At 38.5% G+C, this 25,964-nt stretch overlaps 1 protein-coding gene across 3 annotated transcripts in view; it reads right to left on the reverse strand.

Annotated features, from left to right (window-relative positions):
* Positions 1–2,267: 2,267 nt before the first annotated feature.
* LOC112160106 (collagen alpha-1(XXVIII) chain) overlaps positions 2,268–25,964 on the reverse strand; it is a gene marked incomplete at its 3' end in the record, with an annotated part of 45,282 nt that continues 21,585 nt past the window's right edge. Inside the window, 20 exon segments of one of the 3 annotated variants that reach the window (XM_024294476.1) lie at positions 2,268–2,469; positions 2,545–2,759; positions 5,092–5,649; positions 5,722–5,758; positions 5,835–5,870; positions 5,954–6,034; positions 6,125–6,193; positions 8,049–8,117; positions 8,898–8,966; positions 10,279–10,347; positions 10,429–10,497; positions 10,577–10,645; positions 12,668–12,736; positions 12,860–12,931; positions 13,026–13,094; positions 13,178–13,249; positions 13,346–13,414; positions 15,935–16,003; positions 18,715–18,783; positions 19,494–19,562. In XM_024294476.1, coding sequence (XP_024150244.1) covers positions 2,268–2,469; positions 2,545–2,759; positions 5,092–5,649; positions 5,722–5,758; positions 5,835–5,870; positions 5,954–6,034; positions 6,125–6,193; positions 8,049–8,117; positions 8,898–8,966; positions 10,279–10,347; positions 10,429–10,497; positions 10,577–10,645; positions 12,668–12,736; positions 12,860–12,931; positions 13,026–13,094; positions 13,178–13,249; positions 13,346–13,414; positions 15,935–16,003; positions 18,715–18,783; positions 19,494–19,562 — 2,101 coding nt within the window. 3 annotated transcript variants of the gene reach the window in all.

Below are 25,964 nucleotides of genomic sequence, written 5' to 3' on the forward strand. Positions count from 1 at the left end.
GGGACTTGAGTGTTTTACCGGCACCATGAGTGAGAGTGGTGTGTGTATGAGTGAGGGTCCTCACAGTGTCGGCTGTTCTGTGGTTCCGCACTGTCAAATAAATGGTGGTCACAACGTTGAAACCAACTGTTTTACCTGGCCTACCCGTTCGGGTCTTCCTCCAATCACTTGGGGTCTGGCAATGTATGGAACACAAGTAATTACTGGAATCGAACCCGCCAGCCATCCATGTAGCTCTGCTGCCACCTATTTCACTACAATATATTTCCTCCCAACATTTCTTATTATTTCAAATATTATGGCAAAAGCGCTACTGAGCCGCAAGGGGGTGCTTGAAGAGCCGCATGCGGCTCCGGAGCCGCAGGTTGCCGACCCCCGGTGTAGCCTGTAACATGTTTGTCGTTTCAGCCTTTTGGGGTTTTTTTCTTAGCCAAAATAAACTCAATCATTAATTTATCATCAAAGTAAACAGAAAAAAGAGAAACACGCACAATAGCCTGCTTAAATTATTTATATTTAACATGAAAAAAGACACACAAACCAGAATTTGTGTCTAAGTTTTAAAGCTTTTTTTATCACGTTTTAAAAATTTGACTTTTTATCAACACTCAACTACCAGAATTAAAGACCCTTATCCAATAAAAATCATGTTTTTTTTTTGTTTTTGACACATGTGTGGCATTTTCCTTCCGAAAGAGAACAAAATTCATAAGAAATCATTACGTTTTTGCATTTTCTGAGTATTTTTCTTTTTTAATTGCTGTCAATCAAACTGTTACAAAAGATGCTTTGTTTGAATTAATGAGTTGTTGTGATGTCACAATGACTGGGCGGAAGCTCCCTGATATGCCCCGCCCAACGCGTACAAGCTTCTTGCCACTTAAGTGATAAAAGATGAGACAGTCCAAGATCTTTGACATTCAAATCTCGGCAAAGATCCATTCATATTGTTATTTTGTCCAGATTGAAGAAGAATTACTTCATGGCCCTTTTTTCTTTTTTTCAATATCTCATTCCCAAATCATCATATATTAACATTTGGCGTCCCCAACTTGTTGAATTTTGACATGCTGGCTTAGGGGTGGACGATATGACGATATAAAATCATCTTATGATCTCCAAAGCTGAGAATGTGTCATTTTTAGAGATTGTTTTATTACGATCTTCTATGAAAAGCTGTAAGAGCGAGAAGGCAAAAGCTTGTTGACTGCCTGTGACTTTAAATCCGACCTCCTCTTCCTCCTACCCCTCCCCCGTGTGTTTTTTTAATACTTTACTATAATTCATTTTTTGTCAATTTGAATTTACTTTAAGGAAATCATGATAAAATCCAAATCATGAAATAAAATAAAAAAAAAAAATTGTGATTTTCTTTTTTTGCCATGTCGCCCAGCCCTATGCTGGCTGATTTAAAATCAAGGGTCCACAACCCTCAGGCATGGTACCTATACCCTAACCTGGCAACGGACGTGGTACCAGACCAGACACGAGCCGGGCCCAACATGGTACCAGATGCAGAACCAGATAAAAATTGGTACCAGAAAAGCCAACATGTCAAAAAAAAAAGAAAAAAAAGAAAAAAGAAGAGTTGGGAACACCCAAGACATCAAAAAGTGGTGCGGAGGGGGCCTTTTTCTTCCATAAGAGCGACTGCGGCTTCTGTCATGTGTGTTATCCAGCGAAAAAACCAGCGTTCCACCTCCGGTTCTTTTACCGGACCGCTCTGGCTTGCTTCCCCCCTGGTTACAATTCAATGAAAGGCCGTAGTGTTCAGCAGTATTAAAAACGAGCTGGAGCAGCAGTCGCCCCGTCTTGCCCTGCCCTTAACGCAACTGGAAGCACAGCGACAGCTTGCCCCACTGGGGTCTCCCGCTACCCCCTGTCCAGGCAGGGGGTCAGGTCTTGCATGGACGGCGGGTCATGGGAGAGTGCCGGGTACGCGCTAGGCCCTTCTCATGGATCTCTCCAGCTGCAGCTCACGCTGGGTCCACCATCTCGACAGGGGTCCCCCTTGGCGGGGTGACTTAGAACTGGTCCGGATCAGGGTAATCTGACCCAATGGCCCAATGTTATTTCTGCCCTGTTCTCAGAATGTCGCCCACGTGTTTCCATTAACCCTTGTGCTCTCTTATGGGGTCCAGATGACCCCAAAAAGCAAAAAGAGCTGGAACGGGACATGGTGGTGGAAGTGTGAGGATATGGGGAAATACCTCATTTTAATCTATATCCTGTAAAAACAAATTCTGCGACTGTGAATTCGTTTGTACCTTTGGGAAGAGCTGGCCTCGTCTGCACGGATACACCTGAGGACGATGGGTTTATGTTTGTAGAAGAGGAGGAGGATGATGATGAAGAGGAGCCTTTACTGGTGGGAGCAGGAGTGTCGTAGTCAAAGGTGTCGCGGTTAAATGTGTCCCCCCGCTCTTTTCCTGTGTTTGACGTCTCCTTGGAAACACTCTGGCCTCCTCCCTGCTGAGAAGGAAAGCAGTTCATATTTATGTGCTCTGTACATCCATCACTGTTGTGATAGGCGTCCCCCCTTACCTGGTTTTGAGACCCCACACCAGAGTCCGTCCGCCTGTTGTTCGGTGTCTCCTGGCCGGGAACGGGCCGGTACCCATAGTCGCCGGTGGCATACTTCCCAGCACTTAACCGGTTGCCGTTGTAGCCGTTGTTCCCGTAGCCGTTGGTTATCCGGTTATAGATCAGCGCTCCGTTCTCGTCCTCGCAGAACTGGCTGACCAACTTGGACTCCAGAGCTGAAAAACACAAACACACACGGAGCTGGTAAAAACAAAACAAACACTTTTGATGAAACGTTGTCCTTAAGCACGAACACACGTCTCCAACAAAAATTCATTTTTAAAATATCAACAAGCGCGACACGACTTCCTGCACACTGTAACCATTTAACGCCTTCTTTTGACTTCCATAACTCTTAAACCGTTCACGCAGTTAGCATAATTCCAGCAAATTCTGACACAGAGTAAAGCAGCTCTGCGCTAATATGCAACACTTTACAGTAGTGAAGTAATTTTCTGAGTACAAGTCTCACTTTTAGTAGTTTGAAAGACCGTGCAACTTATACTTAAATGCGACTTATATGCAATTTTTTTTTAAAGACAGCAACAACCACTAGAGGGCATTGTAGATTAGGGCTGGGTTGAAAAAAAATCGATTAATCTATTAAATCTATAATCGATTAATTATAGTCAAATTAATTGATTTGACTAGATTTAAACTAAATAAATCAATTATCGCATAAAGCTAAAGTTCGCTAGCTTGATGCTAACGTTCAATAGAATTTCCCATAGGACGGCTAATGCTAACGTTGGGTTGACCAAAAAAATACATTGCTGACTAAATGAACATCTTTATTTACTTACAGGCATGAATTTCCCCAAATCTTAAGGAAATCATTTTTAAAGTAACTATTTGTGGTCTAAAACTTGGATTTTTGCCTCATACTGTTGTCTTCTTTGTGAATTAAGTGTACTTTTATAGCGTGATCGCCACCTAGTGGCCAAACTGAAACGCCCTCCAGGAGAAGCAGAACAATGTTTACAATGTTAACGATCTGAACATTTTTGTTAGAACTTCTACTATAGAGAATCTATATAACACTGTATGATATTAACAAACTCATCATTTTACTAATACATGAACTGTTTCAGATTAACATAAATATGTTCAAATTAAATGGTAGACTTTTAACAAATGTGTATACATTTGTAAACTTAAAATTGAATTGAAGAATCAAAAGAATCGGGATCGATTCTCTTGTGAATGGAATCAAATCTTTTCTGGAAATCATAACCGATATCCAGCCCTACTGTGGATGTGTATCAGTATTTGCTACTAACAGCAACACAGAAGATTAAGTGCCGCTCAGTCTTACTGGTAGAATTTTTCCAAAGCGACACAAACAATGAATAATTTTAATGGAGCTAGTGAGGGGAATTATTAAAAAGGGTTTACTTGACTTGTTAGTATGTTCTTTGTGGTTATCTAAATAATTGTTCATACGTAGCGCTAATATACTAGAGCATGTGTCCAAGTCGAGGCTCAGGGGCCAAATCCGGCCCTCCAAGTAATTCTATCCGGTCCTCCAGATCAATTAATTTTATTATTATTAATAGCCAAATGTTATCTTGCACTTATTTCTAACTTTATAATATTAAAAATATATATTTTTACAGAGAGTAAAATATTGAAAGTTATTTAAGGTTGAAGTTAATTTATTCTGGAATAATATTCCTCCCTGTTTTCATTCATAGGTATGTTAAAAAGTTACGTTTTTAAAGTATGGCAAGACAAAAGGATCAAAAATCACCAGGAAAAGCGGGCAATGCAGCATATACTACAGATAATTATTTGAGATATTTAAATGTTCCCACAGTTAGTTTCAATACTACAATTAATGCAAAAAAAAGGAAAGTTTAATTTTAACTTTTTAATTTCAGATTTAATTTGGAGATTGAGGGATGGGGCAAGGGAAAATTGCATATTAAGTCTTTTCAAAAAAGTAATTTTAGGCTTTTATCTTCTTGTTTTTTTGTTTTACTTTTTAAAACCGTGACACGATTTGGATCGTGTTACGGTTAGAGGTGAGTTTTGTTCTAGGTATATTCCAGATAAATACTAGGGATGGGCCTAGTCGGATTCAGTCATTTGATTTTGAGTATATGTCGATCCGATATATTTGTAGCGGATTTAAAAACGGAACAAATTTAATAACAGACCTAGTTTTTTTTCTTTTTTCTTTTATTAGCCGTCTTCAATGATTGAACACTCAAACAGAACACTTCTGTGAAGTAGTTTTAACAATCAAGTAAAATAAAAACCTAGATCTGTTGTCAAATCTGTTCATTTTTTTTTTAACGTTTTACAAAAGTAAAAAAAACTTCATGAGTTCATGGGCTGAAGATGAGCCTCTTAGGGGTTAAACAAGTCTAGACATTTTGTTTAATAATCTGTATTTTATGTTTGTGACCTAAAAGTTCAACATCTAATGGTGTCTGGTTGGGTTTGTTCAACTGTTCTCAGGTTTCGTGGTCGTTAAACAAAGATGTTTATGAGATGTTCTCTTACTTGGCAGAGTGTTGAAGTCGTCAATGAGGAACATGTGCTCCACATCTGGATCGGAGGCGATCAGGTTGAGCTCTTGGAGGAACTCGTTCCTCGTCGGATCCGACGTGTTAATGATCCCCAGGGCGAACATCTCGATGTTGGCGGCGTGCGCCTCTCTGACGGCTAAATCCAGCTTCACCTTCTCGCGCTTGTCCGTCTGTCCGTCGGTAATGACGATGGCCACTTTGCTGACTCCCACCCGTGAGCTGAAGAAGGCCTCTTGCGTGGCTTTACGGATGGCCGTCCCGGTGTAGGTTCCCTCCCCCATGTAAGGGATGTTCCTGATGGCCAGCTTGATCTCCTCCTTGGTGCTGTAGCGGGCCAGGTTGAAAACCAGATTCACCTCCAGGCTGTACAAAACCAGGCCAATCCTGGTGGCGTTGCGGCCGACGGTGACTCGGTCGACCAGCGCCATCACGAAGTCCTTGATGATCTCGAAGTTGTCTGGACCGACGCTCTCCGAGCTGTCGATGACGAACACCAGCTCCATGGGCCTCTCCTTACACTTGATCCCACAACCTGGAATCACAACACAGGAGGTGTCTCAAAGCGCTTTTGATCAAAGATCCCGACTTTTTAAAACATTTTTACCGCAGATCTCTTTGATCATTCGAATGATGTCTTCCCTCTGAAACAGAATCATAAACGTCGTTTAAACATCAAAATATGTAACATAAACAACAAAAAACTAAACTTGGACTCACTGTGAGGCCGGCTTCACCTTTGACCCCTGCTCGACCCTAAAAACGAAGAAATGGTTCAAAGGTTACCAAGCTCCAGCACTTCAAAGAACCCTAAACTGAAGCCTTTTATGGTTACTCACGGGTTCTCCTGGAAGTCCAGAATCTCCTGATTCTCCTTTGATGCCCTTCAGTCCTCTCTCCCCCGACGAGCCTCTGTCCCCCTGATCCATTTCACAAAGCCAAACCAGCCGTTACCAGGCAACCACACACACAACCACATTATAAAAACACGAGGTGGAACGGTGACCGACTTTTGGACCGGGAAAGCCCTCTCCTGGTACTCCTCTTGGTCCCGACACACCCTGGGAACCCTGTTCACCCTGAAGTCACAGCAGCAGATATGTTTACTAACAATGGTCAGTACGTTTAAAAGAAAATATAAGTCTTGGAGACCCACTCTGATAAAAAAAAGTGTTTTTAAAATATTCTTATAGCATTTTTCTGAAGATGGAGGACCTAAATAAAGAAACCTAGACTTAAAATGGCATTTCTGAGTATTTCTTTATTCATATTGTTGTGAATAAAGATGAAAAAATGCAGTTTGAAAAAAGATCTTATTTGGTACCATCAGGAACCAATGCTCTGTCTCCCCCTATGGTCATTGGCGGGAGCCACCTCCAGAGTACCGACTGTGCTCAATCTCCCAGCAACCCCAGCACAAGGTGGCTGGATGTCCCCACACCTGACTCTCATCAGTCAATCAGCCACAGGACACTGAAGCACTGCTCAGACCACACTCGCTGCGGAGTATTGTTTGTGCCACTCAGCCTGCATTCCGAGCATTTCATCCTGACCTGATCACCTGATCTTGCTTCGTGTTTGATTCTGCTTGTTTGCCGCCTGCCCCGACCCCTGCCTGGACCCTGACCACTCTGGTTGCTCTCACTCTGGTAGCTGTGTTAATGAACCTGCTGCACTTGGAATCAGTGGAAAATATAATTGGCGGGCCACAACCTCAAAGCTCCACCCCATTCTTAAGCATCCACTTCTAGACAAATAGATCGGTGAACGTCTTTGTTTTCCTTGTACGACCTGGTTTTTCTACGCATTCTCACTCCCAACTCGTCATATACGGACATAAATGGTAAGTGGCGTATACTTGTATAGCGCTTTCTACCCTCCTTCGAGGGCCCAAAGCGCTTCACAGTCACAGACCCATTCACACACACATTCACACACTGGTGGTGGCTCCGCTGCCGAACACTGGCGCCAACCTCCCACCAGAGGCAATTCGGGGTTCAGTGTCTTGCCCAAGGACACTTCGACACATGGGCGGGCAAGGTGGGAATCGAACCCGCTCACTTCTGATCAGGAGTTGATCGCCCTACCACTGCACCACGGCCGTCCCATATGGTTACGCCACTATTTGACATTTTGGGTGTCCCCAACTCGTCATTTTTTTAGGTGCTGGCTGTTTGTTTTCGAAGTGCTGGATGTTCCCATTCAATTACGGTTCTCCAACCCCCAGGACACGGTACCGGTACAGAGTCCCAAGGGTTGGGTCCCCTCCGTGCCATTTTTTGACATTTTGGGTGTCCCCAACTTGTCGTTCTTTGATGTGCTGGCTGTTAAATCATTGATTCCCAACCCTTAAAACACAATACAGAGTTAAGGTAGCAGTACCAGGTTAGGGGTAGTGGGCTGGTTCATGTCCCGAAGGTTGGGGACCCATGATTAGCGTCTGTGGCCCGGTACCAAGTGGCCCTCAGACAAGTACCGGTTGGTGGCCCAAGGGGCCCAGAATTAATGGGGACACCCATAACGTCAAAAAGTGATGCGAGGGGGTCCCAACCGTACGTCCATATATGACAATTTGGGAGTGAGAATGCTTTGGGTGTTTTCTTAAAAACTGTATGGCTGAATAGCTACAATCATATTCACATTTTTTATTAGTTTGGGGGTGTGTAAGCTACCAAGAGAGTGTGTAAACAAAGAGCTCTCAGCAACAAGTTAAGAAAGGGGGTTGTTTTGGGCTAACACCACAACTCTGAGGTGACTTACTAGTGAACTACTGCCTCTCTACAGAAACTATGTCCTAGAAAACAATACTTTTTTTAAAAAATTCTGGCTAAAAACAGCATAAACAGAATTAAAGGAGCACTGGGAACGCTTCAAAAACAGTTAAAAAGGTTATCGGAGTGGGTCTGTAAGGACAGACTAGAAGCAATAGCCCACCTTTGGACCTTGAACTCCTAGTCCTTGTGGCCCGGTTGGCCCTGGTGGACCAGGTCGACCGGGGTTCCCCTGCAAAATAATAAAAAGAAAAACCTTGGTGAAAAATAGCGTCCTTCAATGTGAGGAAGAAAAGTAACCAGAGCTGCAAGGATGTAGGTAAACCTTCAAGAAACACTCTGAATTCAGCTTTGATTTTCATCCAGCTGGCTTTTATTGGCAAATTTTCTATGAACCCGTTTTTCATTAGACGACATGTGGAGGATGTTATAGCTTCTATACAAATGTGTTCTTTAGGAACTGACTGACATCAGAATCCACTCAGCGTGGACATGACCGAACATCTGTCGGTGTGAAGCTCCTTCTCCGTCTCCCTTTTCCCCACCGGACCGCTTTTCGTCGAGTCCCAATTAAAAGCTGGCGAGCGCTCTGACCTGCAGAGACTCCGGTCTACAGTCTGCAGGGGATCTGGGTGTGATCTGCGCTCACATATGAGAAGCCCGAGTGATTCTGATCGTGCGTCCATTGAGGTTCACACCTGCAGGAGCAGTTTGGCGAATAAACACCCCAAACAAATGAGCCGCCAGCCTTTTGGTGTCTTTATATCTTATGTTTTTTTCTGGAGGGCATGTTTGCACATGTGACGAGGCAGTGTTTTTATTTTTAACCTTCTAGTCCTCTGAGATTATGACTCAATCACAACCATCTGGCTGCATTTCAAGCTAAATTAAAGCGGACTTTCTGCATAATCAAGCTGACCTTGACTCCCGTATGCAGGAGTTTTCTATGGGAGTATCGGAGGCTTTAAAAAAAATAAATAAAAAACAAGAATCTCAAAGGTTTTCAATTTACCGGAGGGCCTTGAAGGCCTTCACCCGGAGGTCCAGGTAAACCAGGCAAACCTCGGAAACCAACGTCTCCCTGAAAAGGTGCAAACAGACAAGATAATGAGTGAGGATTTGATCCAAGACAAACTGAAAAACATAACACACTTTTCTGTTTTTAGTCATTTATTCAATAAACTCTATAACCTTTAATGATATTTGTCTTGAAATCCTGTTTTTCCCTCCTTTTGATTTTAAATTTATTCTCACAAATATTTAACGAGATTCCGTTTGATCCAACTCTCCACCAAGTTTCATATTTTTGCATAATCTCTGCTCTTCTTTCCTCTTCTCTCTCTTCAAGAAGGAGGCGAGAGGATCCATTCCAGTTTTTCTTATACTTTTAACAACACATTTATAGACCAACATTGGTGCATATAACAAAGAAAGTGAATTTAAAACTTTGATACATAGAGGTTACGTTTGAAATTTACCCTTTCTTCTTACAATTTTTTGTTGTTGACATAGTTCTTGTGCTCTGATCTGAGTGTATAGCCACTAAAAGTGATGTTGTTTCAACAGAAAACATCCATACTTTATTGGCATGAAGGAAGGAGTTGTTTAAACGACGTCTTGTTGAGAGGAATGCCCACAAAGAATGTGAGATCAGAGCCAAACGGTTTAAATCAGAGAACACAAAGACTGAACAGAGGATGTCTTGTCTTACAGTCCTGTAACTGTTGGTAACATGATGTAAATGTCTTCACTTTGGTGCATTTTAGCCCCAATGTATGAAAAAATTCAAAGCAATTCAGAGGAATTTAATGGAAAATTTGTATTTTTTCTTATAATTTGATGCCACCAACTTCTGGTCCTAAAGGTGTTTTTCTTTTATTATAATTTAGGATTAGGTTGTTTAACTTCAATCGTCTTGGGAGTCTCACATCCCTCTCAAATTTGTCTCAAGTCAGACAGTGCAACAAATGTGAGACAAGTTTGCTAGAGTTTTGTAATCACACAATCTGTTGGTTTCTATTAGGTTTATTTGAAACCAGTTTTTCAATTCTGTGACCAGCTTTGATGTCATTTGTTACCTTATCTTTCATAAAATTATTACACTTGCATGTTGATGGCCGTTTTGGAGACAAAATCACTTTTTTTTTTTTTTCTTTATGATTCTGTTGAGGCTTAAAAATAAAAAAACTTGAACCAGAAAATGAAACCTCAGCAAAATATTTCTGCTTAACCTCCAAGGATTTCACACAAGGTAATGAAATGCAACATTACAGAAACATCCAGTCAATGAATCTTGTAAACAAGCAATGAAGTGAATATAATCAAATTGATTCACACAAACATCTGTTTACTTATAATCTTTACTTAGAGTTTTTTTTTGTCTGTTTACTCACCTTTGGACCTGGAATGCCAACTCCTTCTAATCCAGGTTCTCCGGGAAGTCCAGGCAAACCAGGAGGACCCTAAGAACAAATCAGGGTTTGTGTAGGTTGTAGATTAATGGTATAAATATGTTAATATTTCTGGGTAAAGCAGGTCTTCACCATTGGTCCAGGATATCCTTCCCCTTTGGGACCGAATTGACCCGGAGAGCCTGGATCGCCTCTGTCACCCTAACACAGAAACAAAGACTACTTTAATTCAACCAGTAACTAGAAAAGGGAACATTCTATTATTCAGTTATCCGTCTACCTTTGGACCTGGAAGTCCATAGCCAGTTTCCCCAATCGGGCCAGGCGGACCACTTGGACCAACATCACCCTATGACACATCAGTGGAGTTGAGCCAAAATCTCGAACACAAAAAAATCACATTTCAAGTACTTTCTATTTCTTGTGGTGTACCACAGGGCTCCGTCTTAAGACTCCTTTAATTTTCATTTTGTTTGATGAGTTTTATGTTTTTAAACACTAGTGTATGGCATTGTGTGCTTCTCTGAGATCCCACCACAGGTTTACAGAGAGTAAAGTCGGTGAAAATGAATCTCAGAAGCACCTTTGATAATATCTAGTATTACATTTTAAATTAGAACAGTTATAAACAGTTTGAATCATTCTTTAGGAATAAAAAAAAAACAACTAAACATCTGTCACACTGAACAGGTGGAAGGAAAAACCAAGCTAGAACAACCTTTATGAGTTCTGTGACGCAAGTCATTAATTATTTGACACAGAATATTTTACAGAATATTTGATTGTGATTGTAAAAACCTAGCTACTTTTTCTCTGAATATTCACATTAGATTCCACGTAAAGAAAAGCTGCTAAATTGCCAAGCTCTAAAAAATTAATGGGTAAAGTGGTTTGCCGGTGGCACAAAAAGTCGCTTCTTGGAGAAGGCTTTGGGATCACTGTTAGACGTGATGTTTTTGTTCAGATTCCAATGGAACTGGAGCATAAATTGGTCCTCTTTCCAAGTATGTCTTGCTTTATTTATTGTGAATGGCATTCATATGTTGAATAAAGCATCAAACTTGGGAATAAAACTGACTAAATATGTTTATTCTCCAAGAAAAGAGGCACATTTCTTTGAAAAGGCGAAGGGAAGCCCTCTTTATAAAACAATGAAGATTTAGGATACCTTTTAGAGGCTTCTTACATTCTTTATATGCAGCTAAAAATAAAAAATGGATAAAAAAATATCTACATTGTAGTGTTGGTACTTGGTTTATTAAAAGTCAATTCTGAGAGGGCAGATTTACTAGCAGATTAACAGAGTGAGACTAAAGCTGGTTTTCAAAAAGGAGAGATTTATCATCTTTCATTATAAAAAATAAAAAATTACTGAAAAGTCAGTTATTCATTTCCGTAGTGAAGAATTTCTATTGTGTTGTGGCTTTTGTCATTGTGTTGTCGGTTTTTGTCGTTGTGCTTCAGCTTTTGTTATCCTATTGTGAGCTTTTGTCGTCGAGCTACTGCTGTTGTCGATGTGCATCTGCTTTGTTGTCTTGTTGTTGGCTTCTGTAGTTGTGCTTCCACTTTTGTTGTCGTGTTGTTGGCTTTTGTGGTTTTGCTTCGGTTTTGGTCTTCGTGCTTCTGCTTTTGTCGTCATGTTGTCTGCTTTTGTCGTTGTGTTGTCTGCTTTTGAAGTCATGTTGTAGCTTTTGTTTTTGTGCTTCAGCTTTTGTTATCGTGTTGTTAGCTTTTGTCGTTGTGTTGCAGCTCTTGTCGTTCTTCGGCTTTGTCGTGTTGTCCGCTTTTGTAGTTGTGTTTTTGGCTTTTGTCGCTGTGCTTCAGCCTTTGTCGTTTGTCGCTGTGTTGTCGGATTTTGTAGTTGTGTTGTGGCTTTTGCTGTTGTGCTTCAGCTTTGTCGTTTGCCGTTGTGTTGTCGGCTTTTGTAGTTGTGTTGTAGCTTTTATCATTGTGCTTTAATTTTTGTTGTTTTGGTTAGGCATTTGTAGTTGTGTTGTGGCTTTTGTCGTTGTGCTTCAGCTTTTGTCATTTGTCGTTGTGTTGTCGGCTTTTGTAGTTGTGTTGTGGCTTTTGTCGTTGTGCTTCAGCTTTTGTTGTTTTGGTTAGGCATTTGTAGTTGTGTTGTGGCTTTTGTCGTTTTTTCGTCATGTTGTTGGCTTTCGTCATTGTGCTTTGCCATCTGTCCCTGTGCTTCTGCTTTTGTTGTTGTGGGCTTTTGCAGTCATCTTGTGGCTTTTGCTGTTGTGCCTCTACCTTTGGCATTGTGCTTCGGCTTTTGTGGTTGTGTCTTTTGCATTCACGTGAGTCGTGTCCATATAAAATAATTGAACACAGGATTCTGGAAGTTTCCAGGCTGGAAACCAGACGGTACCTTAGGTCCTGTGATGAAGCGTCCTGGTGGACCAGGAAGACCCAACCTTCCTTGTGCTCCTGGTTCTCCCTGATTGAAATTGACACAAACCAAATGGTTACAAGGTGGCTATTTCTAGTCTTCTCGATTTATGGGTTCAGAATCAACTTTCTATGAAAGACGTTGGGTATTGACAGCTCAATGGTTGTGTACCTTTGGTCCTGAAGGTCCAGCGATACCAGGCGGACCTGTCAAACCTCGTATGCCTCTTTGGCCTTGATCTCCCTATAAAACCATAAGGAATAGCTTTATGTCATCCACGTAGCGTTTAATCTTGAGTTTTTACTGTAAGTAAGGATGTTCAAGAGCAAACTCGTACCTTTTCACCTTGAGTGCCGATCCCAGGAGCCCCCTCCAGACCCCTGAGGCCGACAGCTCCTGGCTCACCCTGAAAGCCGAAACCACACACACGCACAGAGGTTTTTAATTATTTAAGTTGTTATGTTATTGTGAAATCAATCTGTTAATTACCTTTTGTCCCGGGGCTCCGTCTTCACCTGGCAGCCCCGGCAAACCCGACATTCCTGGCGATCCTGGCTCTCCCTGTGAAGAGATGAGAGATCTGTGTCAGTTTGTTGACTAAAAATCATTAACACCCGACGATCAGATGAGGGTTTTGATCAAAATCTCAAAACACACCTTCGCTCCAGGCTCGCCGGCTCCTCTTTCTCCCTGAGCGCCAACCTCACCTGGCAGCCCTTGATCTCCCTGTCAGGAAAAAACAGCACAATTTTCAAGAAATGTCAATCAAAGCAAAAACAATAGGTTATTTTACCCAAAAAAATCATCCAAAAATTATGACTTTTTTTTCTTCTTTCTCTGGAAAATAAGCTCCCATTCTGGGCAGAAAAAAGTGACTTATTTTAATGATTTGCTGTCCCACATTTGTCTGAGGAGGTAAAAGAAATAAATACAACTTTAATTAGAGATTTTTTTTTTATTGTTGTCTTGATAAAAATAAGAGACAACAATAAAAAAGTTGTGAAGTTCAGGACCAGAACGACCACTTTCTGTTAGTATTGGACTCCACCTGCTGATAGCCTCATTGAACATGTCATGTGGTCAAAGCAGAGTCCCCGTTTGGTTGATGTGTCTTTTTTTTAGTGCCAAAGTTCAGATTTTTTAATTGGGGAGGTCCCACGCTTAAAACACACCATAGGACCTCTGATTGTGTCTGTACATTGACTTTAATCTAGATTCCTCTGCTGTGTGAATCCTGTTCAGAGTGAAGACAGCTTAAAAAATGTGGAGATCAGACAATCGGAACGTAGTTACTTTGCGACAACCTATGGTCACCTATGTATCCTGTGTGCACAGTATGTGAACAGCGTTGTTGACTAATCAATTGAAAAAAATAGTCAACTCTAACTTTGTATTGTCTACACAACTTTTTTTTTGTTTGTTTTCTCAGTCTAAATGATTATAGTAACTACCAGTCATTTATGAATTGCAAAGCACAACAGAAAGTTTTGGAGGCAGTTTAGCCCTTCCTCAACCATAGAAGAAGAAGAAGATAGTATCCATTCACTAGAACCTGAAACGGGAGTCTTCTTCCTCTCTGTACTCAACATCATTTTTACCCACATCTTATTATTGGAGAATGGGTGTAATCTTTTCCAATCTCATGCAGAATGATGTTGGATTTTAAGTTTATAGACTAAAACTAAGCATAAAGCACTACTGTCACTGGAAGTAAACAAATCTTCAAAATAAAGTGTTGGTGAGGCTTCCCATTTACATAATAAACAATGGTTGACTAATCAGGAAAAAAAAAATCTTTGACTTATTGACTACTACAATAATCGTTAGTGAGTTACTAATGACTTGATTGGCATAAGGGCACCATACTACAGCATAAATGCATACCACTTCCAAATACTTTGCGATACACAACAATCACAAGTTCCATTTTCCCTTAAGGTGTCCGTGCAAGCCTAAAACGAGCTGTAAGCCACACCTGTACTCTATTTAATCCTTTACATGTCCCCTTAGATCAAGGGTGTCCAACTCAATCGCACAGGGGGCCAAAATCCAAAAACATAAAAAAAAAAAAGAGGTTAGCCAAAACAGCTAGCATATAACTGAAAATATAGCAACATTTTAGAATATCCTAAAAAACTAAAACAAAAACCTAAATTGGCCAAAACAGTGAGTATGTAGCCGAAATGTAAATTAAACACCAAAACAGCCTAAAAAAACTAAGAAAAAAAGCCTAAATTAGCCAAAAACAGCTAGCATGTAGCTGAAAAAATAGCTAAACTTCCAAATTTCCTAACAAACTAAAAAAAAGGCCTAAATTTGCCAAAAATAACTAGGATGTAGCCGAAATGTTAGCTAAGCAGCAAAACAGCCCAAGAAAACTAAGAAAAAAAGCCTAAATTAGCCAAAAATAGCTAGCATGTAGCCGAACAAAAATAGCTAAACTTCAAAATTTCCTAAAAAACTAAGAAAAAAAGCCTAAATTTGCCAAAAATAGCTAGCATGTAGCCGAAAAAAATAGCTAAACTTCAAAATATCCGAAAAACAAACAAAAAAAAAAAGCCTAAATTGGCCAAACCAGCTAGCATGTAGCCGTTAGCTAAACAACAAAACAGCCTAAAAATAATCGTAGTAAATGCCAAAAATAGTCCAAAAAGCTAGCATAATGCCAATTTTTAAAACTTTAAAACTGTAACTTTTTAACATAGATATTAATAATAAAAAGACAGGAATATTATTCCTGAATAAATCAACTTAAACCTTAAATAACTTTCAATATTTACTCTCTGTAAAAATATATTTTGCTGAAATTATACAAGTCAAAAATCAGAGCAAGATAACATCGGGCTAATAATAACAATAAAATAGAATGATCTGGAGGGCTGGATATAATTACTCGCCCCCGGGCCTTAACTTTGACACACGTGCCTTAGATCCTACAGACTTTTACTTCCAATACAAAGACTAGAACAAAAGTGTCTTAAAACAACAAAAGTATCAATATGCCCTTAAATTTTTCAACAAAATCATGAAATTAAGGAATGTAAAACAACCCACTGTAAATAAACTACAGCCAAAGTGAAAGACTGTTTTACATTCGTCCTAATGAGGGAAGACTTCAGCTTCCATCTAAACTGAACAAACACAGAGGTGGAATCTTAGCTTACAGTACGGCTCTCATTTAGGTCAACAAATGAGTTCGATGTTGCTGTCTGACAGCTGCAGGAAGTGGGCTTTGATAGCACAAACCTTGGGTCCGGGCATTCCCTCTCCTGGTGGGCCTCTGCTCCCCGGTGGACCTCTTGGGCCTTCGGTTCCCTGTGAAGATAAATCTATCAGACCTGAGCAGAAACGTTACGCTCTTGGTTATTTTCAGTGTTTATCATCAGACTTTTTTCTAGGGCAACATAAGCAGTCCTTACCCCAGATTTAAATCGTGGGTCGTACCTTCTTTTTTGTAATATATAGTGCTTTCAATAATATGCATCTTGCTCTACTTACGACATACTCTGCCACAGTTTGGGGTGTTGTAATCAGGTGGAGGTGTTCTTCTCGGGTTTATTTCAGGGAGTTTCTAAGGTCAAGTCGTTTTGCAATTACTTTGGTTTTTAACCAATCCAGCTCAGCGCCCCCCTCCTCCTCCACACGTCGGTGAACAGTGGACTAGAACCGTATTTTGACAGTAATTAACTGGTGTTTTGATATCAGGGGAGTGATCTTTGGCTCAGCTGTCAGCAGAAAACCATCTGCACCTGTTGTGCATGTGGGGTTATGCAACCTGCTAGATAAATGAGGGTGATGAGTGAGACGATGCAGAGGAAAAAAGAGAAATTTAACACTATTTTCAGTGTTGGCTAATGCTTTGAACCCAATCGAACCATAGACAGCTTCTACAAATGTATATGGACCATATACTTGCTTAGTTTTAATGCAAAAAGTTGAGTTTATTCAAATGAAAATGGAGCTATATTATAACTATACTGCTATATTTTGCACTATTATGCATACTTTTTTCCTCTAAACACCACAATATGTTCTGCGTCCTAATTGGCTGTTGATTTATTTAAACAAGAGAGGAAAGTCTGAAAATGTTTATGTCTGTCTGAGAAAAGAGACTCTTCAGGGACTTGATAAGTCAATTATGTGAGGGGAAGACTCTTGAATGGAGACTCATTTTTGTAGCAGTAGGTAGAGTTTGAAGATGTATATAGTATCTATGTCCCTGGATTTTAAAAGCAATTCGAACAACATGCTTACTACTTTTTTTTCTAAAACACCTAAAATGAAGTAAATTTCCTGAAGTAAAAAACTAATAAATACAAGCATTTTACGAAGACTGTTTATGAATCCACTGTGTTGTGGTGATGAAAACTTGGGTAGTTTATAAAAGATTAATTTAAATACATTTTGTCACATTAAAATCATTCAAATGGATTGCATTGTGGTCTGTATACAGACTTTTTTTTTGGAATTGTACATTCAGACAGCTCTACAAAATATGGTGTACAAAGTAGTGAAAGAACACACCACCATGACTCATTTGAGTCATGTAGACCAACCCCAACTTAGTAGGGGTGAAATCGATTCGGCGATATATCGCGAAATTTTATTTGGCAATACTTTTATTGATTTAAAATGTCGACGAGACAATATTTAATTAACTATTCGTGAGCATCCTTCAGCGTCTTACTTTTGCTTTCCGCATAAACTCTTGACCGCTACTTGGCAGCACACTTTGAGCAGTGCTGCATCGCACAAGAACAACAAGATTTCGCAAGAATCGGTTCAGTTAGCCTCGCGTTTTTTGTTGTTATAAGACATGTACTACTTAGTATGACATAGTTTTGTTTTCTAAGTCATACTTTTTAAGAAAAAAAGTGAAAAATTGGTACAGTCTTGGGATGTATTGCGATATGTATCACAGTGCAGTGTGGTGATACGTATCGTATTGCCAGATTCTTGCCAATACTTACTCTCACAACTTAGTACCGGGTCGCGAAAAACAAAAAAAAACAGAATGCACGACTTACATCTTTTTTATTTTTTTTCTGATTCTGACCGGAGTTTTATTTTGAAAAACTAACAGATTTTCTCCACCACATTCATCTAACTCATGTAAAGGTCACTTTAGTCACATGTCTTAATGAATCTGCTGCCTTCTTAAAGCGTCTGCTACCCCTTAGCAAAAAATGGTACACTTAAGGTTTATTTTGTTAAGTATATTTAAGTATAAGTACAGCAAGTCTACTACGGATCATGCAAATTGGAACATTTTAAGTTTAAAATACATAGAAAGTACTGGGAAAAAAGCAAACTTCAAGTATACTGTCTCACTTTTAGCATAGATTAAGTATAATAATAGTAAATTTGGGGCCATCAAATTACTGCATTATAATCTCGCATTATCGTTTTTTATTGTCTTAATCTCATTTTTGCATCAGATGGTTTTATAGCATTATACTGCTCATATCATGGCTGTTAAGGAAAAATATAAATATTAATGAAATAATTATACCTTCACTCCTGTTATATTTTTAAAGTTTAAATATTTTCTACAAAAGCGGGCTGTTTAAAATGCGGTGCGTCGCGTTGTCATGGTAACTATGGAAGTCCTCCAGCAGCTAATATTTTCCGCTTGGTTTGTGAAACGGCATGCATATGAAGCATTTATTGTTGCTTGAGAGAAGACTGCGTGCAGAGAAGTAATGACAAATTTCAATGTTAGCTCCATGCTAACTGGACCGCTCCATTTTTCTATGGACTTACAACCAACGGGGTCCAAAAATGGTATGCTTCAGTCCATTTAATAATGAAAACGCTCAAAATACCGGGTTGGATCGCACAAATCTGTGAAAACGAGGCTTTAGAATCTCTTTCTCGATTTCACAAAGGTAGAAGTTGTTTAAAAAGTGTTTCAAATGTGGAGAAGAAGAATCAACAAATAGTTTGAGAGAAAGTGTCCGTCCTGAACAAAATTTTAATAGTGAAATGGCTCCATCAAAGGTCAACTTTAGGATTTGTGGACCTGCCTTCTCTCCTTGTATGCCAACTCCTGGGAGGCCAATGAGCCCCGGAAGTCCTGGAGGGCCAAAATCCCCCTAAAGACGGCAAAAAAGAATGAAGGTTAACGGTGATAATGTCAAATAAACCTCAATGGCAAAATGATGCGTCACACTTAAATGCCAGCTGAGAGGATTTCATGATTTATGACTGGTGGAAAGCACCCAGCTGCAGGCGAGGATCTGCCAAGAGGCGGTGCGTTTCAGCTGTTTTGCATCACATGAATGAATCGGCGCAATAAAATGTCTCTGAGTACAGTAAGTAGATAATGTTTTGCTTTTCAATTTGCATGTTATTTCATCTGTAAAAACCCAATGGGCGTTTTTCCTTTTCTGCTCTGAAATACTTCCTGTAGTGAACCTCGCTGCAGGGCTGAAGGGAGATCTCTGCCCAGACATGTTTAATAGGCTAAAAAAACTGACAAATTTGCTTTTATTTTGAAAAAAAAATGTGTGAGACATGTCCAGGAAATCTCAGATTTGTCGATCTGCATTCTGACCAATCTTCTCCTTTCAGTCTGAGCGTTTACTTTCCCACATTCATCAGAACGAACTATAAAACTGCATTCCTCCTACGCCACCAAGCTCTGACCCTGATTCATCACCCGGAGACGACGACCTCCTATAAAACACCACGCTCAAAGCATTTATCTGTGGCTGTGGCAACTTTTGGCCTTTTCCTACAAAAGCTTTCTCCTCGTGCCTTTGTGAAGGCAGGGCGCCTCGTTTATAGCCTCTCTGTACTCTACCTTGTCTCCTTTGATTCCGGCGCCCGGCTGTCCTCTGGGCCCCCGCGGCCCCTCCAAGCCTCGTTCACCCTAGCGAAGGCAGAAAGAGATGTTTTTTGAAACATCAAACGTGTGACAGCGATGGAGAAGTTAAGACCATATGCAGCAAAAGGGTGGATGTAAGAAAAGCTACAAACACTTTAAGAGACTCCGAAAATAAGTCATGCAGCGTTGAATGCGACTCAGAGAGGTTTTCTGCATGAATTCTGTTCAGTAAGAGCAAAAGAACCTCCAGCGGTGCCTAATAATAAACTTTGAGAGTTATTTTCACTAAATCTTCAAGTTTAAACAAAGACTTTTTAAACATAAAAAAGGTTAGCAAAAAGTAGTACACTTAAAGTTTATTATATTAGGTATCCTTCAGTATAGGTTTAGCAAGTATAGTATAAACCAAGGGACTGCAACCTGACATTCCAGAACCACATGTTGATCTTTTAATCTTCTATTGTAGCTCTTTGGCTTTGAAGAAAAATGTAAACAATTTCAATAATTAATATTAGTAATAATAATATTAGGTGTGTCAAAATATCGCATTAATCGCTATAAATTAATTATAGAAATTTTAGCATGCTTTTTTGTTTACATCGAGTTAATTTTGTTGTCGAGTAAGGTGATTACTTCCATGAAGTTCACTCATGTCTGATAATGCTCACCTGGAAAATAATTATCCTGCTTATTGCATGATAATTTACCAAAAAACTCAATATTAAATCAAATATTAGAACTTTCAATCCTGCTATTTATACATTTTTGTACCACGATAATCTGGTTTTTGCGTAGGACGATTGCTTATGTGAAGTTTGTTCATGTCTGATAATGCTCACCTGGAAAATAATTATCCTAATTATTCCATGATAATTTACCAAAAAACTCAATATTAAATCAAATATTAGGACTTTCAATCCTGCTATATATACATTTTTGTATCACGTTAATCTTGTTTTTGCGTAGGACGATTGCTTATGTGAAGTTTGTTCATGTCTAAAAAATGCTCACCTGGAAGGGCATTATCCCGCTTATACCATGGTCGTTACAAAAATTAAATATTAAAAAATAATTTATTAGAACTTTGAATCCTGTTATATTTTTTATTGCATTAATCTCAGTTTCACATAGAACGATTACTTCAGTTAAGTTTGTTCCTGCCTGATAATGCTCACTTGGAAGAGCATTATCCCATTTATTCCATGGTAATTTGCAAAAAAAATAAATCAAATATTACAACTTTCAATCCTGGTATATATTTTTTTATCACATTAATCTTGTTTTGGTGTAGGACGATTGCTTCCGTAAAGTTTGTACATGTCTGATAATGCACACCTGGAAGAGAATTATCCTGCCTATTCCATGGTTTTACAAAAAAAAAAATCAGTTATTAGAACTTTCAATCCAGTTATATTTTTTTTTATTGTATTAATTTCAGTTTCACATAGGTTGACTGGTTCTGTTAAGTTTGTTCATGCCTGATAATGCTCACCTGGAAGAGCATTATCCTGCTTATTTCATGGTTTTACAAAAAAAATGATTCATTGATCAATTATTAGAACTTTCAACCCTGTCATATTTCTTTATTGCATTCTTCTCAGTTTCACATACGACGATTGCTTTCGTGAAGTTCGTTCATGTCTGATAATGCCCGCCTGAAAGAGCATTATCACGCTTATTCCATTGTCATTTACAAAATAATAAATTATTAAATCAATTATTGTTAGAATTTTCAATCCTGTTATATTTTTATTGTGTTAATCTAATTTTCACATAGGATGATTGCTTCTGGGAAGTCTGTTAACCTGGAAGAGCATTATCTATTCTTATTTCATAGTCATTTGTGACATAATTGAATAGTCAGTTATTTATTAGAACTTTTGATCCTGTTCTATTTAAAAAAAATAAATTGTTTTTTTGTTTTTTGTTTTTTTTTTTTAACAAAAAGCAGAACAATTTATAACGAAGCTGCATCGCATTGTCATGGTATCCGCTACACAGCATGGACAGACCTCGTTTTGCTCGTTCCTCTCTGAAGAAAGTGATTGTCATGAGAAGTTAAATGAGGAGTATTGTATACTACAGCACAGCCTTCTTAAATATCAGTCTCCAGATCTGGAGGTTTTGGTATGGTATGAAATCAACAACTTAGGGTGACAAAAGCCAATGAGAACGGATGTGCTTTTGTGTCATTTAACAGGATGAACACTGGCAGGTCATTCCACAGTTTTGGATCTGCAGCTGAGAAAGCACAATCACAACTTGGGCTTCTGTTTAGATTTTGGAACAGCAATAAATGTCAGATGTGAGAGAGGGAGTGTGTGAGACAATGAGGTCAAGGGGATACCGTATAGCAACACCATCGTGAAATGTTGATGTGGAAAAACATCTTTTGAAATAAATAAGAAAATGCATTGGGGGCCAATGAAAAGGTAATGTCTGCTGGCATTTTGACTCTTCAAAGTAGCTCAATTGCTGCTTCCAAACCCAAAAGTGATCTGTAATGTGTGTTTTTTAGGAGCCCTACAGTGTGTTGGAGGTTTGTTTCTTTTTGAATACTGAGTAGGTTTTAGTTTACTTTTCCCTTTACTTCAACAGTGCATGCCAGTTCTGACAGCATGATTGACTGGAATAAATTCTATTTACAATAAGCTCTTCAATGATTTTGCAAACTGACCAGACATGGATACAGTCTCACCAAGAGTGCTGCGGTTCATGAAATTAAGCATCTTAACCTTATTGGTTATGACACATTTAGTCATTGAGGGTTTTTTTTTTTCTATGCTGAAAAATATTTTATTGTGAAAATCAGACAACGTTGAGTGTTGAAGAAATATTTATTAAATTACCAAAAGAAAAGCACTGTGAATTAGTTTGGTTAAAAGCAACTTATATATGAGATACAACTGCAGAGCTGATTGTTCTGCTTGTTAAAAAAAATTATATATGTGAAAGGTGTATTCATGTTCAAATTACACTTTTTTCTGAGTCAAAATAATAATAAAAAAAAGTAAAATATTGTTTGTGGTACTGTCTTGAGATATATTGTGATATGTATTGTAGTGTGACATGTGTATTGCGATATGTATTGCAACAATCTTGCCGATACACACCTCTACATGCTACCTACTCCCAGGACAGTTCCTACAGCTTTACGGAACAGAACGATCACAGCAGCAAAAAAAATAAAAAAATACATTTCCAAGGTTGTGTAAATCGTCTAGTATATTTAGATGAGATTTCAGCAGAATTCTTCTTAACATTACCAACCAAATCCCCTTTGGGAATGATTTCAAGATTTTTTTTTAGTCCATTTTTGTTTTCGGTCAAGCTTTATGTTGGTAGTCATTAAAAAAAAATGGAAAAATACATTTCTATCTTTACAACTAAAGCTTTTGCCTTAACAATTTTACAATCAATAACAAGTCAGTGTAATTTATCTAGAGGCTTTTGCGTTTTCATCTAAACACTTTAATATTTCAAAGCCAATTTCGTACTTGTCTTTCAACGATTGCTTTATTTGTTTGTTCTTCCGAAGTTAAAGAAACTTGCTTAAGTTTGTACATCTTTGGCTCCAGGTTCAGTTGAATAAAGGTTTTGTCATGAAACATCTAAAATGAGTCAGCAGAAATATACGCAGTGCTCAATCTGGATGCACAGATTTGTGGCATGCTGGTGGAGAACAGGACGATCAATATTAACCAGCGGCCATGCTCTAATGTTAGCTCATATCTGCTGTGGGTCAGAAGTTGGGAGTGAATGGTGGTTCAATTTCTCCGGTCCATATGTCGATTTGTCCTATAAACCCCCAGAATTCCCTGAATCCCAGGGCTTTGAGCAACACCATCTGATAAATGCAGATAACAAGTGTTGACTCTGCAATCACAGTTAATTAATTAAGGCTCCATAAACATGGGTTTCCATTTGGGTTTCTATAAAATGGTTTGTTTTTTCAGAAAATAGTTCTTGGAACACAAGAAGTTAAGCTGTTAGATAAAAAGTATTTGGACAGGATTCTTATATTTATTTAGCAATTAATCAAAAAGCTTCATCCTTGTTTCCTAATCATATGAGCGCTACATTTTTATGCTAGCTCAAACATGCTAATGCGGCGGGGTAAAGGGGTTAAGCAGCTGAGCTCCTGTGAATCCAAAGCTTGTCCGAACATGATGTGTAATGAACGCTGCTGTAGAGCAGGAACACCACCTGCAAGTCTACAGCAGAGTCTGCTAACAGAGAATGAGGGAAAACGAGAAGAGACAAGCGTGCCCCGAGGCTAAAGCGATAAGGGCACACTGAAAGTGTTGGGATTTCACTTTATGAGTAAATTTACTCAAAGGCTGAAAATGATGCAGCTTTACTGGATTTCTGCCCATTTATGTAAAACTGCTATTTAGTGTCAACAGGAAAAATGCTAACTTATGTAACCTGTTCTTTATGTAAAGTTAGCTAAAACATGCTAATTTATGCAGTGGCTTTGTCACATTCCAGCTAATTACTAATTTAAAATATGTATTTGATACAGTAAAAAGGGCTGCCCTGACTGCACACCTATAACTAGCATGGTTGACATTGCTAATATAAAATTAGTTTGCACCAGATAGATGGTTTTACATGATTGATATGTTTAGCATTTTTATTTAATTTACTATAAATCCATTTAGCTTAGATTCAACACTTTAACATCGAAGCTTTAACTCCAGTGTTAACGTTTTTGAATTAGCATAACCCTTAAAACCATTTACGCAATTATAATAACCCAATGGATTCTAAAGTGGAGAAAAGTAGCTTTACGCAAAGATGCAACATAGTAAAATATTTAACTAATTATCTTAACTCAACAGATTCTGAAGCAGAGAAAATGATCTTCTCGCCGAGATACAACATTTTACAGTAGTAAAATCTTTACGCAATTATCAAATTGATTCCTAAGCTGAGAAACAACTCCTTAAAGGTGAAAATCCAGTCAGAGGGGTGGAGCTGGGAACAGGACTTTTGTCACTACTGGAGCTGCAGATCATGATGTAGCCCTTAAATGGTTTGACCAATCATGACACTAAACTGTAATACGTTGTTTAAACCTGTAGGGGGCAGCACACAGGCGCTTTTTGTCTATATTTTCAAGAATTAAACAATTAAATGTAAGTTGGTTTTTTTTATTTGGCAATGAACAACAAAAAGTACTTTTTAAAGCCCCACAAAAGCTGATTTAGGGTTTTTAAAGTAGTAAAATGTTTACGCAATTATCGTAACATAGCAGATTCTAAACCGGAGAAAGGTTGCTTTGTGCTGAGATACAACACTTTATAGCAGTATGGTGTTAAGACAATTATCTTAATTCTAACGGGTTCTGAAGCTGAGAAAAGCAGCTTTGTGCTGAAATACAACATATTACAGTAGCCGAGTGTTAATGCAATTTTCGTAACCCAACAGATTTTGACTTGGAGATGGACAGTTTTGCTCCAATATACAGCACTACCGTAGAGCTAGCACAAAGCTGCTTTGATCTGTATTCAATTCCATTGGAATTACTATAACTGCGTAAAAACAGTGAAATAGTTATAGTAGCTTAAAGAGCGTTTGTTATTTTCTGTACATCTGTGAAAGTTCTGGTGTTCAAGGGTTAATGTTGTTCCGCTAGTTTATCATATTTGATTAAATAATTAGCATTTAGAATCTATTTTATTTCTTTAAGATTAAAAGATAATTTTAGCATGACTACAGTGCAATCAGGCAAATTTGCTTTGAACTAAAAGTTATCGTTAAAGCTATGATGATGTAGCATTCTTTCAACTTTAAATAAGTAAGTATTTAAAACTGGATACACTTTGTTTAATGCAGTTAAATCATTTTACCATTCTTATTTTTTTGTTTTGTTAACATTTGGTGTCATTGTATTTAAAATGTTTTACTGTTTTTGTTTCTTATTCTTATTAGCCCCGTTTAACATCATTCAGATACATTAATTTATTAGTATTTTCATATATTCATGAAGCACTATTCTTTGTATTGGTAATTTTTTTTAAATATAACTTTATTATATAAGCAAGAAATAGTGAAATTATTCATGTTTTTATGTTGCTACCAGATTCATTAAGAGCAATTATCCAGTAGTGAGTCAATTACCGGTAGTTCCTTTTTTGTGTCCTTTAATTCTGATCCAGTACATTGAAAAATTAGCAAATGCAAAACCTAATTAATCAAATAAAGTTTCAAATGAGGTGCGACAGATATTTTGTGTGTGGGAAGGTAATTTTACCACGAACAGCGCGCCAACTGTGAAAATCTCATTAACACTGTAAATGTGAACATATCAGCAACCACTAGAAGTCTATGATCAGAGAAAGAGTCAAACTTGCAGGAAATGAATTGTTTTTGTAGGTGTGGTAACGACTATCTTGACTTATTGAGCAGGTGAGTTTGAGAAAAAGCAGAAATCTTCTCTGA

This window comes from Oryzias melastigma, linkage group LG2 (genome assembly GCF_002922805.2).
Source record: "Oryzias melastigma strain HK-1 linkage group LG2, ASM292280v2, whole genome shotgun sequence".
Classification (NCBI taxonomy): Eukaryota; Metazoa; Chordata; class Actinopteri; order Beloniformes; family Adrianichthyidae; genus Oryzias; species Oryzias melastigma.